The sequence below is a fragment of the Perognathus longimembris genome, chromosome 7, assembly GCF_023159225.1.
Source record: "Perognathus longimembris pacificus isolate PPM17 chromosome 7, ASM2315922v1, whole genome shotgun sequence".
Taxonomy (NCBI): domain Eukaryota; kingdom Metazoa; phylum Chordata; class Mammalia; order Rodentia; family Heteromyidae; genus Perognathus; species Perognathus longimembris.
In genome coordinates this window covers 27,654,895-27,680,058 of record NC_063167.1, presented here as the reverse complement: position 1 = coordinate 27,680,058, position 25,164 = coordinate 27,654,895, and the positions used below count along the sequence as shown (strand labels likewise).

The 25,164-nt window shown below is 42.1% G+C and overlaps 1 protein-coding gene and 1 pseudogene across 7 annotated transcripts; one reads left to right on the top strand and one right to left on the bottom strand.

Annotated features, from left to right (window-relative positions):
• Positions 1-217: 217 nt before the first annotated feature.
• On the top strand, positions 218-24,565 carry Zmynd12 (zinc finger MYND-type containing 12). Of its 7 annotated transcripts, none has more exons than XM_048351038.1 (8): positions 219-561; positions 7,139-7,280; positions 9,626-9,797; positions 16,971-17,140; positions 19,674-19,796; positions 21,250-21,307; positions 22,650-22,795; positions 24,234-24,565. In XM_048351038.1, the coding sequence occupies exons 1-8, from the start codon at positions 452-454 to the stop codon at positions 24,360-24,362; spliced, it is 1,050 nt and encodes a 349-aa protein (XP_048206995.1). In that variant the 5' UTR covers positions 219-451; the 3' UTR covers positions 24,363-24,565. The 7 variants fall into 7 exon arrangements, with proteins under 7 accessions (XP_048206998.1, XP_048206995.1, XP_048206994.1 ...); XM_048351037.1 differs by having other exon boundaries at positions 220-561; positions 9,629-9,797; positions 21,196-21,307; XM_048351036.1 differs by having other exon boundaries at positions 221-561; positions 7,142-7,280; positions 21,196-21,307.
• LOC125355005 lies at positions 1,679-2,061 on the bottom strand (annotated as a pseudogene).
• Positions 24,566-25,164: the final 599 nt, after the last annotated feature.

Below are 25,164 nucleotides of genomic sequence, written 5' to 3'. Positions count from 1 at the left end.
GCGGGGCTGTTCAGCCTCAAGTCCTAGGGGAAGTGATACTGTGCTGCGGGGAATTCTTATTCTCTACCGGGATGCGGAGGAGAGGGAGGGTAAAACACCCAGGAGAGGCGCATTCCTTTTAGTAATTTTCTAGCGGGGTGGGGGGATGGAAGGGAGGAGGGGAGGAGGGAGGACTGGCTTTGTTTGGCCCTCTCCGGCCACCATACAGACTTCCCTGAACTTGGATTCCATTGGAGGTTAAATTCTCAGGCCACTTAACCTTTTGGGACGAGTTCATCTGGTGCCTTTTCTCACCGCCCTCAAAAATAGACTACGGGTGTCAGTTGGGCGTTCTCCCCCCCCCTCCCCTCCCCGTCCCTCCCTTGCCCTTGGCCGGCGGCGGTCACGTGACGCCGGCGTCCGGCGCGTCCTCGCCGGGCAACCGTCCTGGAGACTGACTCCGGGCTGCGGCATGGACATCATCTACCCTCTGGCGGTGCCCAAGGGGCGGCGGCTCTGCTGTGAGGTGTGCGAGGCTCCGGCCGAGCGGGTGTGCACGGCCTGTACAGTCACTTACTACTGGTAGGCCCTGGGACATGGCCCCCGGCGCCTCACCGCCATCGCTCCCTCCTCCCACCCCACCTCGGGTAGGCTTGTGGGCCTGTCATGGTGGCGGCCACCTCGGCCCTGCTAGGGTTCCTCAGGGCATCTACGAGACCGGTCCCTCTTAACACGCCTGTGGCGCGGAACTGATGTGTCATCAGGCGTGATTTGAGGTCGTGCTGCGTGTTCCGCACCGTTCTAGATGCTGAAGTTAATGGGCCAGTTCTGTAAATGGTTCTTCCTGAGACCTAACAAGGGAGATAGATGAAGTAAACACACACACACACACACACACACACACACACACGCACACTTCACTTCAGAGAGAAATGTAAGGCCAGTTCTGTAAATGGTTCTTCCGGAGACCTAACAAGGGAGATAGATGAAGTATACACACGCACATCACTTCAGAGAGAAATGTAAGGCAAGTAAGGGAAATGTGATTTAAAACGATCGGTTGACAGCTTCTGTGATGGCCTAGTGGTAGAGTGCTTGCCTCGCATACGTGAAGCCCTGGGTTCGATTCCTCAGCACCACATGTATAGAAAATGGCCAGAAGTGGTGCTGTGGCTCAAGTGGCTGAGCAAAAAGAAGCCAGGGACAGTCCAAGCCCCACGACTGGCAAAAAAAAAAAAAAAAAAGATACGTAGAGTTAAGGAAAAGTTTGGAAATCAATTGTAGTTGTTCGTAGGAAGAGTTTAAACCAATAAGATAGGGGTACATGTGACATGGACATGAGATCAAAGTGGTTTGTAATCATCTCCTGGCAAGCTGTGGATGCTTCTGAGCTGACATGCTATTGTTTGTATTAAGGAAAGTGATGGCAGCTATGTGGAAGGTAGATAATGGCGTTCCATAACTTATTCAAAATGTTTGCAGTTGGAGAATGGTCCTGCTGTCCCTCCTTAGCTCTCACCCCTCTCAATATGGCCTGTATTGTGAGATACTATAACTCCTCACCAGGCTATATGCCACACCAGGACAAGGAAAGCATCTGTTTTCATTGCTGCTTTCTCTTTGGTGGCTCCATTGCATTTGGAATACAATCAAAATTGATAGGAACTATTTTTTAAAAATAATTTCCTTTGGTATTTATTTTCCCCCAGAAGACAGCTTTTCTTCACTCTGTAAGTATCCAGCTCCTTACATGGGCTTTAGTGGAGGTTGTGGAGCAGCACCAGCAGATCTAAATCTGGGTTAGGGGTGTTTGGTCTTTCCGGGCTTCACGAGATCGATTCCTGACTACCTTGATGTGAATGGCACAGCTCACGCAGTAATGAAGCTTTATGTTGAAGACACTCACTTCGGAAATGTCCCTGACGGCCGCAAATGTTCCAAATGACAAACTTCTTAATGGCCTTGTCCTTGGGCACGCAAGGGGCGCAGTTTGTACAGCGAATAGGCTGCACATGGCCACAGCCCTTTTTGGCTCGGCCGTTGTTCCTTCTTTTTTTCGTCATCTTGGAAGTGAGGGCCAGAGAGAGACTGATAGGAACTATTAAGTCCTGTTCCCTCTCTACCTTCATTTGCCACCACATTTGACCCATGTTGTCCTTGAACTTGTAATTTCTCTCTCAGATTTTTTTTGACAAGCCAGTTCCCTTTGCTAAGAACTCCTACCACAAACTTCCCTTTCTTTTCCTTTTTTGGTTTAAATGTGATTTTTTTCTTTTCCTTTTTTATTTTATGGTGGTACTTGGGTTTTAACTCAGGGCTTTGCACTTATTAGGCAGTATTATATGACTTTACTCACACTCCCTGCCCCCGTTTGCTTTCGTTTATTTTTTAGATAGAGTCTCTTTTGCCTAGAACTAGCCTTGGACCACAATCCTCTTATGTACGAGGTCCTCCTGCATAGCTTGGATTACAGGTGTAAACTACCATACCCAGCTTGTTTTTTTTTGGGGGGGGGGTTTGATCCTGGGGCATGAGCTCTGGGCCTGGGCACTGTCCCTGAGCTCTTCATCTCACGGCTAGCCCTTTATCACTTGAGCCACTGCACCAATTTTGGTTTTCTGGTGGTTAATTGGAGATAAGAGTATCATGGACTTTCCTGCCTGCGCTGACTTTGTTGTTGTTGTTTTTTTTTTTGGCCAGTCCTGGGCCTTGGACTCAGGGCCTGAGCACTGTCCCTGGCTTCTTCCCGCTCAAGGCTAGCACTCTGCCTCTTGAGCCACAGCGCCGCTTCTGGCCGTTTTCTGTATATGTGGTGCTGGGGAATCGAACCTAGGGCCTCGTGTATCCGAGGCAGGCACTCTTGCCACTAGGCTATATCCCCAGCCCCGCCTGCGCTGACTTTGAACCATGATCCTCAGATCTCAGCTTCCTGAGTAGCTAGGATTACAGGTGTGAGTGACCAGCTCCCAGCAGCATTAAATTTTTTTTATTTTAATTTTTAGATAGAGTATCACAGTTTTTTTTTCTTTTTTGGCTTGGGCTAGCATTGAATGATCATACTCCAATGTCCATAGGCATATGCCACTATACCCACTTCATTTCTCAGACAGTTCTAAACCCATCCTAGTATATTAAAAAAATACACATATATGTATAATTTACCTATCCAATGTTTATGATATTTCCTGGACCTAGTATCATCCACCCATATGAGATACTGATTGAACATTTGTTGAATAAGTGGACAGTAAGCCTATGAACTTGGATAAAGATCAAGGTTAAGAGGTAGAATGTGACAGACTTGGCTGCAGACACAGAATTTTAGGAGCCTTCATGTTAGCTTAGAAGAGATGGCCAATAAGCAGCTCCAAGTAACAAGTCTGGCACTCAGGAGAGATTCAACATCTTTCTCTGGAGTGAGCATCTCCTTACTCTGCAAACACCCTTGTCTTCGTTATCGCTGTAGCCAGAGCTTCTTCCTTCTAAGAAGAGCTCCTTCCTTCTAAGTCACTTTGCAGTCACTCCAAACCTCTCCGATGACTCTAGTCTTCATTTCAGTTGTAAGCAAGCATAATTTTATTGTGCTCCATTAATTTCCAATGTGTACAGAGCTGGTATGTGTGCTATCTTTTGATCTGTATATCCTTATGGCCTCCAGCAGAGTCTTAAAATAGTTTTCTCACTAATATTTGATGAATAAATGAATAAATGATTATTTCCTATGCCATTGCTCCCCATCTTTTTCCTTTCTCTTCTTTAACTTGCTGTTCTTTCCCAGTTCTGAGCATTGAACCTTGGACCTCACTCATACTAGACAAGCATTCCACCTCTTGAGCTCTGTTCCTAGCCCTTTTCATTTGCTTTTTAATTCCCTTAAACATTTTCTCTTCTCCAGATTTCTATGCTCTTATGTCCCAGTGTTTGATAAACACAAAACAGATAATTATCCTGTGACTTTTGATAATTGGTAAAACTGTGCCCAGGACTAAACTGACATACAGTAAATATTCTTTTCCATGATCTCAAATTTAAGGAACAAAACAGATAGGTGCTAGCCATTAGTGGCTGATTCCTGTAATCTTAGCTACTCAGGAGGCTCCTCAGGAGACTGAGGATTACAGTTTGAAACCAACCTGGGCAGGGAAGTCCATGACACTCTTGTTTCCAATTAACCACCAAAAAGCCAGAACTATAGCTGTGGCTCAAGTAGTAGAGCACCAGCCTTGAGCTAAAAGCTAAGAGACAATGTTCAGGTCCTGAGTTCAAGCCCAATACTGGAAATTAAAATAAAAATAAAGATACTAAATTTGAATTCTTACCATTCTTTTCTAATTATGAAGACATTTCAGCTCTCAGCAGAAAACTTGGAAATGTAAAAAATAAAAAAGAGAAAATCTATAATTCTACCACCAAGAGATTAATAACCTGACATTTTAGAGAAAGTTCTTCTATTTTTTATTCCTAAATACATTTATCTTATTTTCTGTTTGTAAACTTATACACATTTTTCACATTTGATTATGAATATGTTCTGAAGGAATGGAAGGTTTTGCAGAAAAGATAATTTGTGAAGTATACACTAAAATCTTAGTGAAGGATAAAAGAGGGCTCAGTACTCCATGTGTAAATCATAGCATATAGATAACAATATCTTGTAATAATTTTCCCCTTAATTTAACATAGGGGACACATTTAAATGCTTTCACTGGCCAAGAGGAAAAAGAAGGAAAACATCCAAGAATAAGGAGCAATGGTACCTATGATAAATAGTAGAATAAATGCCCCACCTAAAGACATTAAAATTCAGTTGAACAAAGCACATTAATTCCTGAATAGAACATGTTTGACTCACAATTCTGAGCCCTGATTGAAACTTACTAGTACTTACAAACTCCTTTATTCACCATTACCCCCACTCCCATGTTGGGTGTTCACACTGAGAGCGCTGAATGGAAAGGTTGGCTACAAACGCATAACGTTTCCTGTGTTTAGGAAGGTGAAATATGTCAGATGTTCTCAGTGGAACAAAAGTTCAGGCAGGGGGCTGGGGATATAGCCTAGTGGCAAGAGTGCCTGCCTCGGATACACGAGGCCCTAGGTTCGATTCCCCAGCACCACATATACAGAAAACGGCCAGAAGCGGCGCTGTGGCTCAAGTGGCGGAGTGCTAGCCTTGAGCGGGAAGAAGCCAGGGACAGTGCTCAGGCCCTGGGTCCAAGGCCCAGGACTGGCCAAAAAAAAAAAAAAAAAACAAAAACAAAAGTTCAGGCAGGGGCTGGGAATATGGCCTAGTGGTAAAGTGCTCGTCTCGAATACATGAAGCCCTGGGTTCGATTCCTCAGCACCACTGCACGCACTGAGAGATGTTGAGATCCACTGTGGACACACAGTAACACGTATTTAAGAATGAAAAGTGTGCATTTGTTTTCAAGAAACGGAATTTTTTTGGCAACAAATTTGCACCTACTCTCACATCTATTTAAATGCTTTAAGATTGACTATGTGAGAATTTTCACACAAAAAAGTGTTTAAAGAAAACCACAGGAGGGGGGAGGGGGCTGGGAATATGGCCTAGCGGTAGAGTGCTCATCTTGAAGGCATGAAGCCCTGGGTTCGATTCCTCAGCACCACATAAACAGAAAAAGCCGGAGTGGCGCTGTGGCTCAAGTGGCAGAGTACTAGCCTTGAGCAAAAAGAAGCCAGAGACAGTGCTCAGGCCCTGAGTTCAAGCCCCAGGACTGGCAAAAAAAAAAAAATATTCAGGCAGTTCAATACATTACCATTTCCATTGTTCACACAATTACTCAGTAAGTTCCTACTTAATAAATGCCCTTGGAACTTAGTTATTGCTAAATCCTGGCTAGTAAATGAATAACACCATGATCCAGCTGTATATAACAGACATCATTAGAACAATAAAAGCATAATACACATTCTTTTATGTGGTGTGTGTATGCATGCACATGCGTGCACCTGCTTGTCCTAGGCTAGAACTCAGAGCCTGGGTGCTGTCCCTGAGCATTTTTGCTCAAGGCTAATATTCTGACACTTGAGCCACAGCTCCAATTCTGCCTTTTTGGAACTTAATTGGAGACAAAAGTCTCATGGACTTTCCTGCCTGGGCTGGCTTCCAACCATGATCCTTGGATCTCAGCCTCCAGAGTAACTAGGATTACAGGCATAAGCCATCCATGCCAGCTAATACACATTCTTTTCAAGTGTGTCCACAACATTCTTCAGTAGTAGATTAGGGGACATTCATAGATGTAATTATTTGGGACATTCCAGTAGAATGCTGTCCAATTGAAGTTTTCTGCAGTGACCCAAATGTCCTCTAGGTACACTGTCTAATGAATGTTTTGAAGTACTTAGGTTTGCATGTATAGTAAGAATGCAGTAAGACAAATTATCTAGGCTTCTTTCAGGAGCACTGAACACTCACTTGGGAACACTGGCTAGAGTAACCTTTAATCTCTCCACAAATGCCACCTTACTTATTAAATGATAACAGATTTTGTTTTATTTTCCAATCATCAGATACTCTCATGCAAGATCACCTGCTACAACCACTGGGAATGGTGCTTTCTCAGTGTATTCTACGTGAGCGCCCTCACAAGTGATTACCTTGGCATTGGTTATAGGAAAACATGTTTGTAAAGTCTTTCCTAAACTCCCATCAAATGTAAAAGCCTTCCCTTTCCCAAGGGAATAAAATAGCCCTAAAATTCATCAACTTCAATATTTAGATATCTTGAAAATGATCTTAGGGCAATGTAAAATTGTCTCTTTTTTCCCTCCCTCCCTCCCTCCCTCCCTCCCTCCCTCCCTCCCTCCCTCTCTTCCTTTTTAATTTTTTGTCGGTTGTGGGGCTTGAACTCAGGGCCTAGGTGATGTTTCTGAGCTCTTTTGCTCAAGGCAGCGCTCTACCACTTTTACCCACAGCACCACTTCTAGTTTTCTGGTGGTTAATTGGTGATAAGAGGCTCAAAGGGACTTTTCTGCCTGGGCTGGCTTCAAACCATGATTCTCAGACCTCGGCCTCCTGAGTTGTTGGGATTACAGGCATGAGCCACAGCACCCAGCTAGGGTCTCCCTTTTAAGTGTCCAGAGCTAGGAAAGCCAAAGAGAAAGATAATGAAATCCATGTTTTTATTGTCAGTAGTCCAATGCATCAAAGAGCTGACTGGGTCAGCATCCATGAGAAGATATGTCAGCTTCTGATTCCACTGCGCACTTCCATGCCCTTCTTTAATTCAGAGGAAGAGAGGCAGCATGGCCTGCAGCAGCTACAGCAACGACAGGTGGGTCCTGTAGGACTGTTCCAGGGTGAGCTCATGGGTGCAATGAAGTTGCCCCACACATTCTTGGAACTGCTTCTATCACTAAATTATAATCACGGTATAGACAGAAGCTTTGATTTTATGTCCTCAGTCCCAACCAGTCAGTGGTTAGCCACAAATTTCCTGGATATTCACTATATTACCTTGCTACAGTGACCATAACAAGATGCCATAGACTGGGTGACCCTAAGAACAGAAATCAATCTAACAGTTCTGGAGGCTGAAGACTCCAAGGTCAAGGTGTTGAGCAGTTTGATTTCTTCTGAGGCCTCTGTCCTTGCCTACTACTTTCCTGCTGTGTCTTTAGATGGTATTCTGTGTCACTGTGTCCAATTTCCTCCTCTTAAGAAGACACCAGTCAGAGTAAGTTAAAGTCAACTGAGTGGACTCATTTTAACTTACTCATCTCTGTAAAGGCTCTACCTCCAAGTACTACCAGAAGACTAGAGGATAGGGGTTTAGCACTTGACTTTTGTGTGAGACGCAGTTTAGCCTATAGCATCCCCATATGCCAGGCACTGTGATAAATTAGGTCAGCTGGTCACTGGTGGCTCAAGCTGTCATCCTAGCTACTCAGGAGACTGAGATCTGAGGATCATGGTTTGAAGCTGTCTGGACAGGAAAGTCTGTGAAATTCTTATCTCCAAATAAACACTAAAAAAGCTGAAAGTGGAGCTATGGCTCAAAGTGGTAGAGTGCTAGCCTTGAGCAAAAGAGCTCAGGGAGAGCACCCAGGCCCTGAGTTCTAGCTCCATGACTGACAAACAAAAAAAGACAAAAAACCCTAGGTCATGATGGCTCAGGCCTGTTCTCTTAGCTACTCAGGAAGGAAGTATTAGCGGGGATTATAGTTACAGGCCAGCCTAGGAAAGAAAAATGTAAGACATCATCTCAACCAAAATCCAGGTACATTGGTATAGGCCTATTAGCTACTCAGGAAAGGTAAATAGGAGGGTCATGACCCAGCTAAAAAATTTCAAGAATCTACTTGAAAAATAACTAAAGCAACAAAGGACAAAGGGTATGGCTTGCGTGATAGAGTTTTTGCTTGCAAATGCAAGGTCGTAAATTCAAATTCTAGTATTGCTTCCATCCCCCTCCCCCCCAAATAAAATAGTGAATAAATGACAGAGATTAGAACTAGGTACAGAAGTACACAGATATAATACCAGCACTTGGGAGTTTGAGGCAGGGAGCAAAAAAGTTCCAAGCCAGCCTGAGCTACAAAGACCCTATCTCAAAACAAAACAAAACAAAACAAAAGATAAAAGAAAATTTAAAATAACCCAGTGCCAGTGACTCATATCTGTAATCCTACTTACTCAGGGGACTGAGACCTGAGGATTGTGGTTTGAAGCCACCCTGGGCAGGAAAGTCTGTGAGACTATTTCCAGTTAACTACCAAAAAGCCAGAAGTAGAGCTGTGGCTCAAGTGGTAGGGCTCTGCCTTAAACAGAAAAGCTCAGGGTTAGAGCCCAGGCCCTGAGAGCAAGCCCAGGCCCCGAGTTCAAGCCCCAGTACTGGTACCAAAAAAATTAGCAAATTTAATTAATTTATATCATTTACTACATTTTTTCAATATTAGGCCTTGATAGGCCATAAATCTCCAAATTGATCAACTTTAGTGTATAGCATCTTTGTAGTAGTCTGATAAAAATGTACAGTTAAAAAAGTTGTTTCTGGGGCTGGGAATGTGGCTTAGCAGTAGAGTGCTTGCCTAGCATGATGAAGCCCTAGGTTTGATTCCTCAGCACCACATAAACAGAAAAGGTCAGAAGTGGCGCAATGGCTCAAATGGTAGAGTGCTAGCCTTGAGCTAAAAGACACCAGGGACAGTGCTCAGGCCCTGAGTCCCAATCCCCAGGACGGCAAAAAAAAGAAAAAGAAAAAGAAAAAAAAAGTTGTTTCTGATATTATTAGTTAAACAGAATAATCACAGAAAGAAATAGTAGATGCTTTTCTCTTTTAACCAGAAAGGCAGAAAAAAAATTAGCTCATCCTGAGACATCTTTAGCTTTGTTAAAGTTTTCTTATAGCTAGGAGAATAATGCATATTTATTCATCTGAGAACTTTATACCTGCCAAGCACTGAACTCAGATGAAAAAGCACATGTTCCTGAACCTTGAGGAGCTCATGGTTCCGAATTTGATCCAATTGGATCTCATGCCACCTTAGTAGATGAGCTCAGCTCACTATGTGCCTTCCACCAGACCATTCAATGCTGCCCTTATCTCCAGTTGTACTTAAGTCTACTTTTGCCTTTTACCTTTAGACTGTCTCAGGTGATTATTTCTTTCTTCCACAGAAGCACTTGATTGAATTCTGCTACACTGTGGCCCAGAAATATCTTTTTGAAGGCAAATATGAGGATGCTGTACCCGCTGCATTGCATTCCCTTCGCTTCCGCAGGAATGTGTATGGCCTGAGTTCAGTAGAGCTTGTGCCTGCTTACCTGTTGTTGGCAGAGGCCAGCCTTGGTGAGTGGAAATGAATTAAGACTCCTCGGTATGCCTAAGAAGTGCTGTGTTGTTGCATCTTACCAATGGCTAAAAGAATCCTGCTTTGATAGAGGCATAAAGGCACCTTTTGTAAAGGAACAGGCTTGTGGTGAAATTTAGCACCAAGTGGGGGAGGAGATGGCCTACTTTGGCCTACAAGTGACAGAAATCCACTCCATCTGCCAAGCTTATGCAGACAGAGGGAATGGATTAGGTTGCTGGAATGTGCTAAGGGAGCTGAGGTTTCATGAGGTGCTAGGATTGAAATGCTGTAAGAAAACTAGGCTGTCCTCTCTCTCAGTCTCCCTTCGGCCTTTCTTAACTATTCTCTCTGGGTAGCCACTTTATTTCTCGAGACCAGATTTTAATACCTATTCTCACTGCAGAACACAACAACGCCCAGATATTATATATGGTACTTGAATTTACATGAAGTAGGTAATATAAATTAATTAGAATATGATTTGTGATTATAAATTGCTGGAGGATAGACTTCTGTTGGCTCAGCTTAAGTGTGAAATCTACCTTTGTTCCCTGGGAGGCCAGGAGTACATAGTATAAAAGTATGGGAAGCCATCATTGTGTAGGAGGCAGTTCTGAGAGGAAGAAGCAAAGGTTTAGCAGACACACGTGTGATGCCCACTACAAGGAGAATAATTCAGATTTTGAGAGAAGTATCCAATTCTTCAGCATCTACAGTTTTAGGCATGTACCACACTACTTTATGCATTTTAAGAATTATTAAAAAAAAAAGAAAACCAAAAACATTTCTCAGGCCGGGGATCTGTGAGAGATTACTTGCTTAACATGTGGAAGGTTCTGGGTTCAATTTCTAGCACTGAATAGAAAAAGTGAAGTAAATGTGTTGGAAGAACATGTGAGACTCTCCTTATCAGCACCTGAGTATGAGTGTAAGTTGCTTGTCTGGGATTCTGCAGTGTTTATTTCCTATAAAGACAGTCTCCTTCATAACCACATTACAACATCCTCTACTTAGAAGATTCCATTCAAGTTTCTCCAATTCTTCTAATCACATGTTTATAGCCAAAAAAAAAAAAAGAGAGAGAAATGTAATCAGAACAAGTTGCAGTGCAGAATCTCATTTTTCACCTTGTTGCAATATTCTTTTAGTTTTCATTCTGGAGGAGTATTTTTTAGTCTTTTCTTGCCTCTTATAACCTTGAAACTTTTAGAGATGATAGACCAAATACCTTACAAAGCATTAATCAAGTCAGGTTTGTCTGCTGCTTCCTTATGGCTGGATTTGGGGCAAAAATATCACAGAGGTGATGTGTTCTCACCTCATCCTATTAGTTGGCATAGGATTTCAATTATTCTATTGCTGATATTCATTTTATTTATTTTATACACAGTCAATAATGACCATAAATTTTTGGTGGAAAATCCCAGAAACAAATAATTTATGTTTTATGTAACTTTTATAGAGCATATTGTTGCAATTGTACTATTTCATTATTTCCTATATTGGTAAATTATATAGTAAACTATGCCTAAATTATTAATTAAACTTTATCAGGTGTGTATGCAGAAATAAACACACCATATAATTACAATATATAATCTAATAATATGATGATTATGAAATCATATATGATACATATCATATATGCATTGTATGTATGTGTATATGTGTGTGTATACACACACACACACACACACACACACACACACACACACAATTTGGTAGCTTCCAAGATTCCAGGCATTTCCTGAGAATCTTGACATTCATCCCCTAAAAGTAAGAGGGAGCTATAATAAAAAATGGCTGTTGATTTATGTCATTAAGTTTTGAGCAGCAATGGGGAACAGAATATTTAGCCTAAAAAATTTACACCAAGTTTTCATTTTCATCAGGCTTTTCTCTATAGTTATCCCTCTCCTCCTAAGCCATTTTAATCACCGTTTTTTTTTTTTTTTTGGCCAGTCCTGCAGCTTGAATTCAGGGCTTGAGCACTGTCCTGGCTTCTTTTTGCTCAAGGCCAGCACTCGACCACTTTGAGGCACAGCGCCACTTCTGCTTTTTCTGTTTATATGGTGCTGAGGAATTGAAGCCAGGGCTTCATGCATGGTAGGCAAGTACTCTACCGCTAAACCATATTCCCAGCCCTAATCACTTTGTTTTTAAAAACAATATAGCCCAAGCTGAGCTTAGTCTTCAACTCATTCCTTTGCCTTCCACATTTAAGGATTATAGGCTTTAGTCACCATACCATGACTGGCAACCTGTCAAAGGACACAATTACAATGTAAAGATCTTAATTGATTTTATTTGCAATTCTGAAGTCAGTTACTATAAAGCAGAACAAGTGTTCCCAGTGCTCATCTTACTTTATTAAGGTGATGTCTGTGGGTTTGTCTCTCATATTGCTCTTTCTCCCCTTTGCAGTTAATAATTATCATTTTAGTCTTAGTTTTATGGAATGGCAATTTGAAATTATCTAAATCTCCCATTCCTTGTCAAATTTTCAATGTCATTTATTTATGGCAGCTCCGCCTTAGAAATATTACAATTGTCTTTGATTACTTTCTTGATTTCTGAAATATACCTGTAAGAAACTCTGATTTTTTTTCCTCATGTAAAATAAAATTTGGAAGCCAGACTTACCCATTGCTTTAGGAGTCTTGATGCTCCTGGGCCTTTTCAGTGGATAGTGTTAAGGAACATGTAAGTATCATAATGTGTGCTTATACACACATCACATTTGTGTGTGTACATACATACATACATACATACATACATACATACATATACGTGTACATATATATGGTCTGGTCTATATGGCACAATGACATGAATTGATGCCAGTACATCCTAGTCCAGTATAATATCACAGGACTTGATCTAAGTTTCTCCTATTTTATATTTGTAATTCCTTTCCCCCTTGCAGAAGCCCTCCACTTCCTCCATGGTTCTGACTCCTTGCTCTAGGCTGCCTCTTCTTACAGGAATCCCCTTGTCACTTGTGTGGCCCTTATTCTCTTAAACCAGGCTGTTTACCTGCAGGAATATCTACCTCACATTCTCAGGTCTGATACCCTATTCTGGGCTGTCCTTCCTCCAAACATGTGGGAGGAGGACTAAAGAAATACATCCCAGGCTCTGGATCCTTCTGACTAACTATGAGGTTGCAGAAATGTCAGCCTGGCCTAAGTTGTCAACCTGGACGAATATTCACTGACTAGTCCCCCCCCAGGCCTTCTTTGGCTACCATCCAATCTTGTCTCTTGGCAAAACTGTGATCCAGTCAAATTCCTAAAACCATCTATAAAGCCCTGCTTGTCCTAGCCTTCAATTAACTCATCCTATTTCTCTTATCTCTCCTATATTCTTTTCTTTCTTCCTTTTTACTGACCTTCTCTCAGATCCTCAGAGACAGTAATGCTTCTTTGTTCGTTTCTCTAATGACTCTGTTCACCTCTCCTTCCCATCCTTTCATCTAATCAAGTCCTAGTTGAACTTTCATTGTCAGCTCAAGAGTTTATCCCTTCTTGTCTGGAAGCTTCCCCTAATTTGCCTGACTGGGCTCTCTCTCTCTCTCTCTCTCTCTCTCTCTCTCTCTCTCTCTCTCTCTCTCTCTCTCTCTCTCTCTCTCTCTCCCTCCCTCCCTCTCTCTCTCTCTCTCTCTCTCTCTCTCTCTCTCTCTCTCTCTCTCTCTCTCTCTCTCTCTCTCTCTCTCCATGTTGGCCTGGACTGCTACCTTCCTCTTCATGCTTCCCACCATAATGGAGATGACAGGCAAGTGCCACCAGTCCCAGCTTTTTTTTGTTGAGGTGAGATCTTGTGAACTGTTTTGCCCAGGATGGCCAGGTACTTTGATCCTCCTAGATTTCTTTTCAATATACTCACCTATACTACTTCCTTTCTTCTGAGCACTTCCTCCATTAATAGCTACATATTCACTGATGTACGTGATTAATTAGTGTCTGCCTCATTCACTGGGTTGTAAACTCAGGGAGAAGTAGATCTCTGCCCATATTTACTCCTCATGAGGCCTTCATGCCTGGCACAATACCTGCTGCAGAGAAGGAACTCAGAAAATATTTTCAAAATACCTGACACTTAGGCGAGGTACCCACCACACAGGTAGCACCATGTAAGTGCTTCGTAGGGTGTTTTACTTTGGGGATTGCATGAGTTCATGAACAAAGTGTTTTGGAACCTGGAGAATGCTGTCACACAATGCCAAGTCATTAATGTCCAACCAGACTAACCTTTTTTGAAAGTCTAAATAAATCACATCCTGTGCACACCATTACGTCTCATCTTAGATAAGTATCATATCCAGATAGGAGTGGAAAACTAATAGATATTCAGCCTTTTCTTCTTTCTCTCCTCCCTCCCTCATTTTTATAAGTAAAATATTGGAGTTTTAATCCACTAAAAATTGTATTTTCAGTAACACTTCAGAAGAAATTACTGTCTCATCTTCCACCACTGTTGTCAGCACTTTGGAAGCAGGGGAAGCTGGCTTCTAACACTGCACTTTCTTTACTGCTTGGGTGACCCTAGAACACCATGCTCCTTCTGATATCAGGGTGACAGTTTTCTCCCTACACATGCCTGACTTCTATTTGATCCTCAGGTATCTGCTTAAATATCAGCTCAGAGAAGTACTCCCTAATTATTCTGCTGCTACTTCGTCATGGTTGTGTTCACTTCCTCACAGCACTTCGTGTGATTGTATACCTGCTTCCCTAGGCTGCAGGTTCCTTTCAGTCATGGATCATGTCTCACTGTGTACTGAGCATCTTTGCAGTGATGGAAACTCAATAAATTAGGAATAAGGGCTCCTCCCCTGTGAATTCTTCCCCTGGTCACCATTTCAGGGCTGTTGGCAGACTAACTCAGAGGAGCGAGTATACTAGCTCAGTGTAGGACCACTAGTAGCTCCCTCCCAGCAAATTCTGGTTCTTTTTCTTCTGCTGGGCTCCTATCAGCCACACCTTCATTTTGCCTGTGACTGCTTTGTTCTGTGCCAAGGGCTAGTCTTTGGCCTTGCTCTATCTCATTCTCTGAACTTGAAGAATCCTTGTTGTATTCTCTCAAGAAGGCCTTTCAGGAGGACTTTTCCAGTGTGTGCCTATTTCAGAAGCTTAGTGAGTGTTCCATGTTTCTTCTTCCCCTCTGTTCTCTCCTTCCTCATTGGTTCCAGAGGATGATTCTAAGTTGAAATCAGGTTCCCTCTCCCTTTCTGCAAATCCTCTCTTCTTTGTTCTCATGCAGCTAGTTCCTTGGCATGACTTCCCAAGCCCTCCATGATCTGGGCTGCAGCCTTTTTAGCCTTATTTCTTGCCATTCTGCCTTTTATATTTCATACTCTATTCTTATAGGCCCATAGCCCTCCATACCTAGCACACTAATGATTTCATATTCCATGAGGTTGTATATGCTACCTTGGCCTGGGATGTCCTCCCTCTCTCTCTTACCTAACTAGGAAACTAGTCATCCTCACAACCTAGCTCAGACTCAGCTCACCATGCCTCTCCCCACTCCCCCTGCTCTCTCCTCCCCTCCTCCCCCTACATAAAATCAAACACGTTTAAACCTTATGTTTCTATCTTTATTGCCATTTTTGTGAGTTTTTCCAAAGTGACAGCTTTCTTTCATGTTTAAATCCTTATCACTCAATGCAAGACCTGACATATACCATTACTTTTTTTGGTGCCAGTCCTGGAGCTTGAACTCTGGGCCTGGATGCTGTCTCTGAGCTTCTGTGCTCAAGGCTTTCAGTCTACCATTTTGAGCCACAAGGCCATTTCTGGCCTTTTACTGGCTAACTGGAGGTAAGAGTATCATTGACTTTCCTACCTGGGATGGTTTTGAAACATGACTCTCCAATCTTAGCCTCTTAAGTAGCTAGAATTACAGGATGAGCCACCAACACCCAGCACATACCATAACTTTCATCCTTTTACCCTTTTACAATATAATTCAGTAGTTTTTAAGTATATTCACAAACTTGTGAGACCATCATTACTACCTACTTCCAGTAAGGGAAGCCCTCTGCCTCTTAACAGTTACTCCCTGTTCGGCATTCTCACCCACTTCCTCTGGGTCCTTAGCTACTGTTAATCTTATTTCTTCCTGTATAGATTTGCCAATTCTGTATACTTCATGGAAATGAAATCTCAGTATGTGGCCTTTGATATCTGGCTTCTTTCACTTAGTATAACATTTTCAAGGTTCATCTACACTGTAGCATGTATCTCATTCTTTTTTTTATGACTGAATAGTATTTAACTCATGGATATGAATATGCCACATTTGCTTATTCACTCATCAGTTGTTGGACATTTAAGTTGTTTCTATTTTTTCATCTATTAGGAATAAGCTGCTATGATGAGAATTCATGTGCAAGATTTTTGTGTTAATAAATATTTGGGTGAACTGGGTGCTGGTGGCTTTATGCCTTTAATCCTAGCTATTAGGGAGGCTCATATTGGTAGGACTGTGGTTCCAAGCCCAGACTAGGCAGAACCATTTATAAAACCTCTTCTTAGCCTAGAGCTTAGCTTGGTGATGCACATCATAATTCTAGCAACAATGGGAAGCCTAACCTAGGTACATGGTTCTCAGACTCATGCCTAGGAAGGAAGTGAGACAGTATGTCCAAAATCATAAGCAAAAAGTAAGAGTAGAGGCATGGCTCAGCAATAAGAACACTTGCTCCTCTGCCTAACAAGTGCAAGGCCTTGAGTTCAGACCCTAGCATGCTCCTCTCCCAAATATTTAAGTTGATAAAGTGCCAGGCACAGTATCTCATGGCTGTAATCCTAGATACTCAAGACAAGGATCCTGGTTAGAAGCCACCCAGGCAAAATGTTAGTGAGACTTCATCTCACTAAGGTAGATGTAGGGCACACACTGGTAATTTCAGCTATGCTGGAAGCATAGGTAGGAGAATCAAGGCCTAAAGCTGGCACTAGGCAGTCTCTGAAAAATAACTAAAAAGCAAAAGGGCTAGGGACATGGCTGATATGGTAGAATGTATACCTAGTAATATAAGCAAGGCTCTGAGTTTAAACTCAAGTACCACAACAAATAAATATTTGAATAAGTAAGTGAATGTGTGATTAATTCATATTTTACCATGTACTATGGTAAAAACCTTCTTCACTGCTTCTGGACAGGTATGGGCCGGATTGTGCAGGCTGAAGAATATCTGTCTCAAGCCCAGTGGACCGTGCTCAAGTCAACTAACTGTAGCAATGCCACCCACTCTTTACTGCATCGGAACCTGGGACTTCTCTACATAGCCAAGAAGAACTATGATGAAGCCCGTTTTCATCTGGCCAATGATGTAAACACGCTAAATTAGAACATCCAGATGTTTTTGAGGACAGCTGTTTCATTTTCTTTTCTTCTCCTAACTTCTCTAAAGCTTTCTGTTTACAAGTGAACCTTCAGTCAAGATGTTATCAGGAACACATCTAATGACTTGAGTCCAAGCCTTTCCACCTGGTGGCCATCCAGCCCTGGCAAGGTCATAGATTTCCCCAAGCCTCCTTGCTCTGCAAATAATAAGGAAGGACAGAAGAACACACAAGTTGAGAGAATACTTTACTTCAAGCCTCAGCTCAGTGGTTCATTAGCCACAGTCAGAGACCAATCATTTAACCTCTTTCCTCACCTGTAAGACAAAAGTATAAAAGAATCTGCCACTGCAGACATTAATAATGGAAGAAAAAAAAATATACTTTGGCTATTTAAAAAAATCACAGTATCTCTACTTCAGAGTATGGTTATTAAATTTAAATGAGCTAGATCTATAGGAAAGCACTTAGAAACTGTAAAACTCTGTATAAATATTAGATAGGATGATGAGTGTGATAACTGAGCTGCTCTTCCAAAATTGTGAAGTTCCTGTTAGAATGTCTGTATTGGGAAATATTATCAGATGGGAGAGTTTCTGAGCCTGAAATCTGGGTTAGCTCAGGGCACCCTGCAATTTCCATGTAGGCTGGCTTTTTCTTTAGCTTCTACACTTGCTTTACCAACAAGCAACACTTCTGGTTGCCTGCGACTGCACAGTCCTAGTAAATTCATTCTTATATTGCTTATTGCTCATATCTCCATACTCTAATCTATTTCCTGCTCTGGGAGGCTGAGTGCCATCGAATACAAAACATGGACTTTATTGCTGTCTGGCTTTTGAAGTTGAGAGACCTAACAAGGGTGATATTCTCTCTGTTGCCTTTGTACCGTAGCCTAGCCCTGTAAACATGGTCATTGTTACTGTCTTGGCTACAGCTCCTGCTGAGTGGCTTTTTTCCATAGTGCTACCTCTGGCTGGGCCCCCGCTCTCCTCACCTTGCTTGCTGAGCTGTGGTGACACAAGTAGTTTCTTCATGTATGCCAGGCAAGCATTTTACCACTAGGCCATATTCCCAGCCCCTACAAGTAGTTTCTTGTTGGTGATTGTCCTTAGTGTTCCACTAGCCCTTGTTGGTTCCTTCACACTTCCACATCTCATCATTGTTCCACTAAACTATCCTCAAGTAATACTTTTGAGGGTGCCAAGTATTTCCATCTGGGCTCCTGCACAATACAATTCTCCATTTATGCTTCTTTTCTATCTTTTTCATCCTCTAAGAAATTAAGCAGAGAAATATTCTATCTTGAGCTGAACCATTCTCTCTCTCTCTGCTTTTTAGTTCTGAGAACTAAACTGGGGGTCTTGTGCTTGTTAGACAATTGTTCAATCACTTGAGTACTTTTTGCTTTTAGTTTATTAGTTTGTGTTTCAGATAGTGTTTGTGACTTTTTTCCAGGCCAATCTTGCATGGCAGTTGTCATATCTCTGCCTACAGATTAGCATTTACCAATATACTCAGCCTCTCCTTCCTCTCAAGGGTGACTGACCTTGAACACACAGTTCTCCTGCCTCAGCTCCCAAGTGTTGGAATTAAAAGTAGGTGCTACCATGCCTGGCCTTTTTTCATTAATGTATGCCTTTATCATCAAATCACCTGTCAGATATACAATTCACTGGCTTTTAGTACATTTAATACATCCATTGGCACAGTCAAGTTTTGGGACATTGCCATCACCCCACAGATCCCTCATATTCATTTGCTGTCATTCCATTCCCACCCCTGTCCCAAGAAACCACTTTCTGTCTCCGTGGATCTCTTTTATGGACATTTTATATAAACAGAATCATATGGAGAATTTGCATCTGACTTCTTTCACTTCTTGCATAATTACTTTGGGATTCAGCCACATCATTTGCACATACTGATAATGGTTCATCCTTTTTCTGACCCACAATTTGTTTACCCATTTGTTAGTTGTAGGACATTTCAGCTGTTCCTGCTTTCTGTCTGTTATAAATAATGCTGCAGCAAATACTTGTGTGCAAATCCTTGTATAGAGACACATTCTTATTTCTCTTGGCTAGGTATCTAGAAGAGGGTCACATAATAACTCTATGATTAACTTTTTGACAATGTGCCAACCTATTTCCATAAAAGCTATACCATTTTGCATTCCCCTCAGCAATTTATGAGGGTTTCATTTTCTCTTCATCCTGGCCAACACTTGTCATTTTCTTTCCTTCTTTCTTTCTTTTTTGATGATTGCCATGCTACTGGGAGTGAAGTGGAATGAAACCATTGCAATGTCATTTGTGTCTCTCTAATGACTATCATTGTTAAGCAATTCTTCATGAGTTCAATTTCTCTATCTCTCTGGAGAAGTGTCTATTCAGATCCTTAGCTTGTGTTTCCATTGGGTTCTTGTAAACATTCTCTCTGTGAGTTCTGGATTCAAGTGCTTTATCAGACTTGTGGTTTGTAAAGAGAACTCAAGTACTCTCTTTCTTCCCTCAATAGATTTATTTTGCCAGTTGTGCTTTTGGAACAGAGGATATCAGGACCTCAGGAGGTTACTTCCACCTGGCTAATATCTTCTATGGACTTGGAAAGCTGGAACTGGCAGACACATTGTACACTAAGGTGAGCTGGGGAATGTGGGTCATTAGCTTTGACACATATACCTGGTATCTTACTACTGGACCATTCATGAGACACATAACCTTAGACACTCAGAGAGATGAAGTTACTTGCCCAAGGTTATACAGCCTGATACATGATATGCTTCACCTTCCTCTCCTCCTATTTATTTACTCCAAAAACAAACTAATTCTTAGCACTTACATGGTGATTATCAAATACTAAATGATGAGCCAGTGAGTACCAATAGGGCAAGCCAGTATAGACTTCGTGAGGTGTGCGGCAGAGCAGGAATACTTTCTGATGGCTATTTACTGCTGCAATGTTCTCGAGGACCAGAGAACATGACAGTACATTAGCAATTCCATTTTGATGTGTAAAGATTTTTAAATTGTTTTTTTTTTTTTTTTTTTTTTTTTGGCCAGTCCTGGGCCTTGGACTCAGGGCCTGAGCACTGTCCCTGGCTTCTTCCCGCTCAAGGCTAGCACTCCGCCACTTGAGCCACAGCGCCCCTTCTGGCCGTTTTTCTGTATATGTGGTGCTGGGGAATCGAACCTAGGGCCTCGTGTATCCGAGGCAGGCACTCTTGCCACTAGGCTATCTCCCCAGCCCCTAAATTGTTTTTAAAATGCCAGTTATGTTCACTCAGTAACACTTCACTTGGCCAGCAACTAATTCTTTATATGACACAGGTTGTGACTGATTTGTGTTTTAGATCCATTTCTTAGAAAGGAGCATTTTGGTGGAACTGAAAGGCAAATAAGCTTTGGGGTCAGACCTGAATTTAAAGCCAGAGCTACTTAACAATGTTTCCCAAAATTTGAATATGACCTTAGCCTCAAATAGTTACAATTGTACTGTTAAGTCATGTAAAATTAGGATGATAAGGAAGGGCCCCGCAAATGGTAGCAAGTATTACTAGATTCTTCTTGGTCTTCTCCATGGTCTCCTGTGCTTTGCAGCTCCTTTCTTGTCATATCCTTTTTTTTTTTGGTCTGTCATAGAGCTTGAACTCAAAGAGTTTGGGTGCTGTCCTTGAGCTCTTCTGTTCAGGGCTAGCATTCTACCACTTTGAGCCACGGCACAAACCTCCAGTTTTCTCCAGTTAACTGGAGAGAAGAGTCTCATGGACTTTCCTGTCTGGGCTGGCTTTGAACTGCGATCCTCAGATTTCAGTCTCCTGAATAGCTAGTATTGCAGGTGTGAGCCACCAGCACCCACTTCATATGCCCTTCTTAAGGGCATTTTTTGGGGAGCTTCTAGGACTCCTCTGCCCCCAAATATAGCAAATAAGGGAGTCTTAAACTCAGGAGCTCTGGCCACATGTGCTGCCGCTGCCCTCTAGCTGGTCCCACAGCTCTGTCTGTCCTACTTGTCTGATTGCTGTCTCTTTTCTCAACAGGTCTCGGATATCTGGTATACTTATGTGAACGATCGCTATCAAACCCTCTTACAGGTTCGTGCTCAAAAACCAGATTTACTGGGCAAACGACTTGTGAATGACACTGGCCTGGGTAAGTGGCAGTTCTCCCTGGGAAGCAGAGTAGAGACTTGAGTCTACTGAATACACACCCATCTCCGCGGGCAGACCTTGCTTCTAACAGGAAGAGCAGCTATTCACTTTATGGAATACCTTAGTGCTACCTTCCCCATTTTGCAGACAGGGAAAATGAGTTGAGGAGTTCAAAGAGTTTTTTTTTTTTTTACCAATGATAGGAAGAATTCAGTTCTCTATACCCCTAGGGGGCATAACATGGAAGCAGATTTGGAGGAAAAAGTCCCAGCGAGAGCCCCTGGGGTTTCTGCTGAACACTTTTCTCTGTTATCCCTCCAGGGCTCATAAGCCTAGATTCTAGGCAGACATTGTGCTGCTGATTCGCTCTGATGTCTTTTCCTTCTTTTTTGGAGCAACCAGTTCCTCAGTGGCAGGGCCAAATCTGATCCACCTCCATCCCCAGAGTCAGCAAAAGGCTGAGTGTTAAATAGCACAATACAGAGTCTTGCCCTTTGAGAGGACTGGACAGGTGGGTGGTGAGAAGGATGACTTTTTGAAGAAAAAGTTTTGAGTTAAGGTTTAAAAAGCTAGTAGCTTTATTGAATTTTCTCAGTATAGAAATGATTCATGTTACAGCAGAAAACTAGGAAATCTGTGCTTTTAAGTACGTGGGCCATAATTGCTCAATAACTAGTGCCTAATGTAGGAACATAAGCCACTGGGGACAATTGTAAACAGATTTACATTTGGAAGCACATAGGTGATCAATACTACAGCTGCAGGGGAGGCTGAATAGAATGCAAGGAATCTGGCTGTAAAAGATTCCTAGTATTTATATTTAGAGTTCAGGATCTGAAAGACTTTAGCAACTTTGTTACTTATGGAAGAGCACATTTTAGGTTGCCCTAATGACATGTAGGCAAAGCTGCATGGTGTGTTGAGCTGTCCTACTTCCTGCTGTGTGTGAGGAGAGAATTCCCCTGCCTGTGGAGAGCCTGCTGACACGTGTGCTGTGCTCTTTCTACCGGAACCCCCCCGTGAGGAGGCTGCTGCCTGTCAGCTGGTAGCTGAGTGCAGATGAAGGCAGCCCCCAGGGTCCATGGTTTATTTATTGTTTGTTTGTTGCTAGGACTGAGGTTTTCACTTGGCTTTTTCCACTCTTGACTAGCACTCTACCATTTGTACTCTACTTCGGGCTTTCTGATGGTTAATTGGAAAGAAGAGTCTCATGCATTTGTTTGCCCAAACTGGCTTCAAACCTCTGTCCTCAGATCTCAGCTTCCCTGAGTAGCTAGGATCACAGGTGTAAGCTATGAGTGCCCAGCTTAAGATCTGTGTTTCTATTTCTCTCTTCAATACAGATGAAGCCCAGGATGCAGAAGCCATCGGGATCCTGACTTCAGTCTTGAGCATTCGGGAATCCACTTTTGCCAAAACTCCAAAAAAAACTATTTTGGTTCTGAAAATCCTGGCCATGCTTTACTACCTGATGATGAATTCTTCAAAGGCAAGTTTCCCTAGAAAAGCAGTCTGCCTGAAATGGAACTAGAAATACACTTAAGTAGTTGAATTCAGCTGTGTTTTACTCAATCCTACTAGGTTCTGTCTTCTCCAAGCCCTCATTCCAAAACAGTTCAGAAGCTTGTGACATTTCTCATTTTTTGAACCCAGCCTGCAAAATGGAAAGCAGGACTGTTTTGTTCTCAAAGGAGACTTCCCAGATTGCACAGAGGAACTATGCTTTGGGCAGTGTGGAATGCTAGCAGGACAGAAAGCCTCTGGGTAGCCACTGGGAGAATGAAGTGGTCACTGCATTCAGTTACTAAGGTCCCTGTTGCTGCAGGGTTTCAGATAGGAATACGTTGCCAGGAAATGGCTAAAAAGGTAACCATTTCTGCATATTTATGACTTGCCAGTCACTGGCTTAAGTCATTTACATAACCATCATGCTTAATTCTCCCAACAACCTTATAAAATTGATATTTTATTATCCCTACTTCACAGATGTGGGAACAGGGCACAAAGAGGGTCAGGTATCTGTACCATGTCTTTTAGTTTGGTAAGTGGCACATTTGGTGGTAAATCTACTAAAGGTCATCAAACAAAAGGATCCATCTGTACACGAGGCTTCACTGACTTCTGGTCTCTTTTTTCCCCCCATGAAATTTTCACCTAGGGAAGCCTCACTTCCACCTCTAAGACCTGCGATCCTCCTTGTTTTATTTTACTCCTTAATGTGTATCACTGTTTAAGATACTGTCATGTTTTACTTCTTTGTCATGTTTACTGTTGTTTTTATAACCTGGCTATATTGTAAGTTCCTTAGGGACCAAATATTTCTACCTATAGTCACAGTACCTGACAGATGGCAGCCATTCAATAATAAGGAAGGGAGGAAGGAAGAAAGGAAAGGGAGGGCCACAGATTTCCCTAAGATATCCTATAGAGTCTTTGACTAAGTCCATAACCCCTAGGACTGTCCCAGAATGAATATTTACACAAGGTAGCTATTGTCTTTATGCCTCTCCACATTGGTCCATAGGGTCCTGATTAATACCCAACAGAGGTTTCATGTTGCTGAGAAGGCGTACCTGTTTGTACTAAGATTGCAGGGTCAGGTGGATTTTGGGGGTCTTCTCAACTAGTACACATGTAATTATCTGTAAGAGACTAGTGTATGTTCATTGGAACCTTTCATTTTCTATTGGCCTTATAGAAAAGAGGTTTTGTTCAGCCATATCAATTTGAAAATTCGGTGGAAATATTTCCCTACAACCATTTCAGAGAGGAGTAGTACCCCTAATCCTGGGTTATCAGAGAGAGCTCAATGGCTGGTGTGAGGTGATAACTTCTCTCCCATGTTTCTGGAGTTAGATACAAATAGGACTTCCCAATGTTAGAATTTTCTGTGATGACTTTCCTTTGTCACTGCAATTGTATTTCAGGCAAAGGAATATGGCACAAGAGCCCTCAAACTAGCCCAAGAACAGCTCGATGACCTTGAGCAAAAAATTGTTCAAGACATTCTAAATGTCATCTCAGCTGAAGATCATCCTGCTGATAGAGACCTGTGAGCTTCACATCAGGGACTATTTAAGTGGCTAACAAAGGCCTGATATGCTTCAGCCTTGTGTACTGCTCTTAGGTACTCTGGATTGCTGACATTTCCACCTTCTGCTCCAGCAATTTCGTACATAGCTGTGATATGATTAGCATATGTGACGGGGGACAGACAACTGTAGATGTAGATATCAGTAAAACCTTTGTCATGACCTTATACTTGGTTTATCATGCCTCTGTATGTCTTCAAGTAATGTATAATCAGATCACTTATTTGGTTCTTGTAATTAAACTGTTAATAGTTTGTTGTATTTCCTAGAAGCCTCTCAGTGATGTATGTTTTTTAGGACTTCGCCAAGTTAGAGGATAAAAAGTAGCAAGATCTCTGTTCATCTAGAATTAAGTCAGCATTAAGCTGAGGTAGGTTGTTATAAAATATCCATTATAATTCCTTGATCAATCACTAAGAAAGCAACTTATTAGCAAATGGATCAAAATGGCATGCTAGAAAATGTCTATTTAAAGCAAAAGAAGACAGTAAAGGATGAACAGAGAAACAAAAAAGGCATGGAACATATAGAACACAAATAACAAAATGAAGACATGAACAAGACAAAAAGTCCTTCTTTATATGCCAAGGGAGCCCTAGCATGCATTTCTGAGACACCATTCTATGTTGCTGTCTGGGTAAATTGAAGCAGATGTGAGCTGACTATACTGCTTAAGGGAGAGATGCTCTGAAAGGCTCCCTTGGTTGCAAAGGACAGAGCTCAAGCCATGCACTCAGATGTGCCTGAGTTCAAATCCTAGCACTCT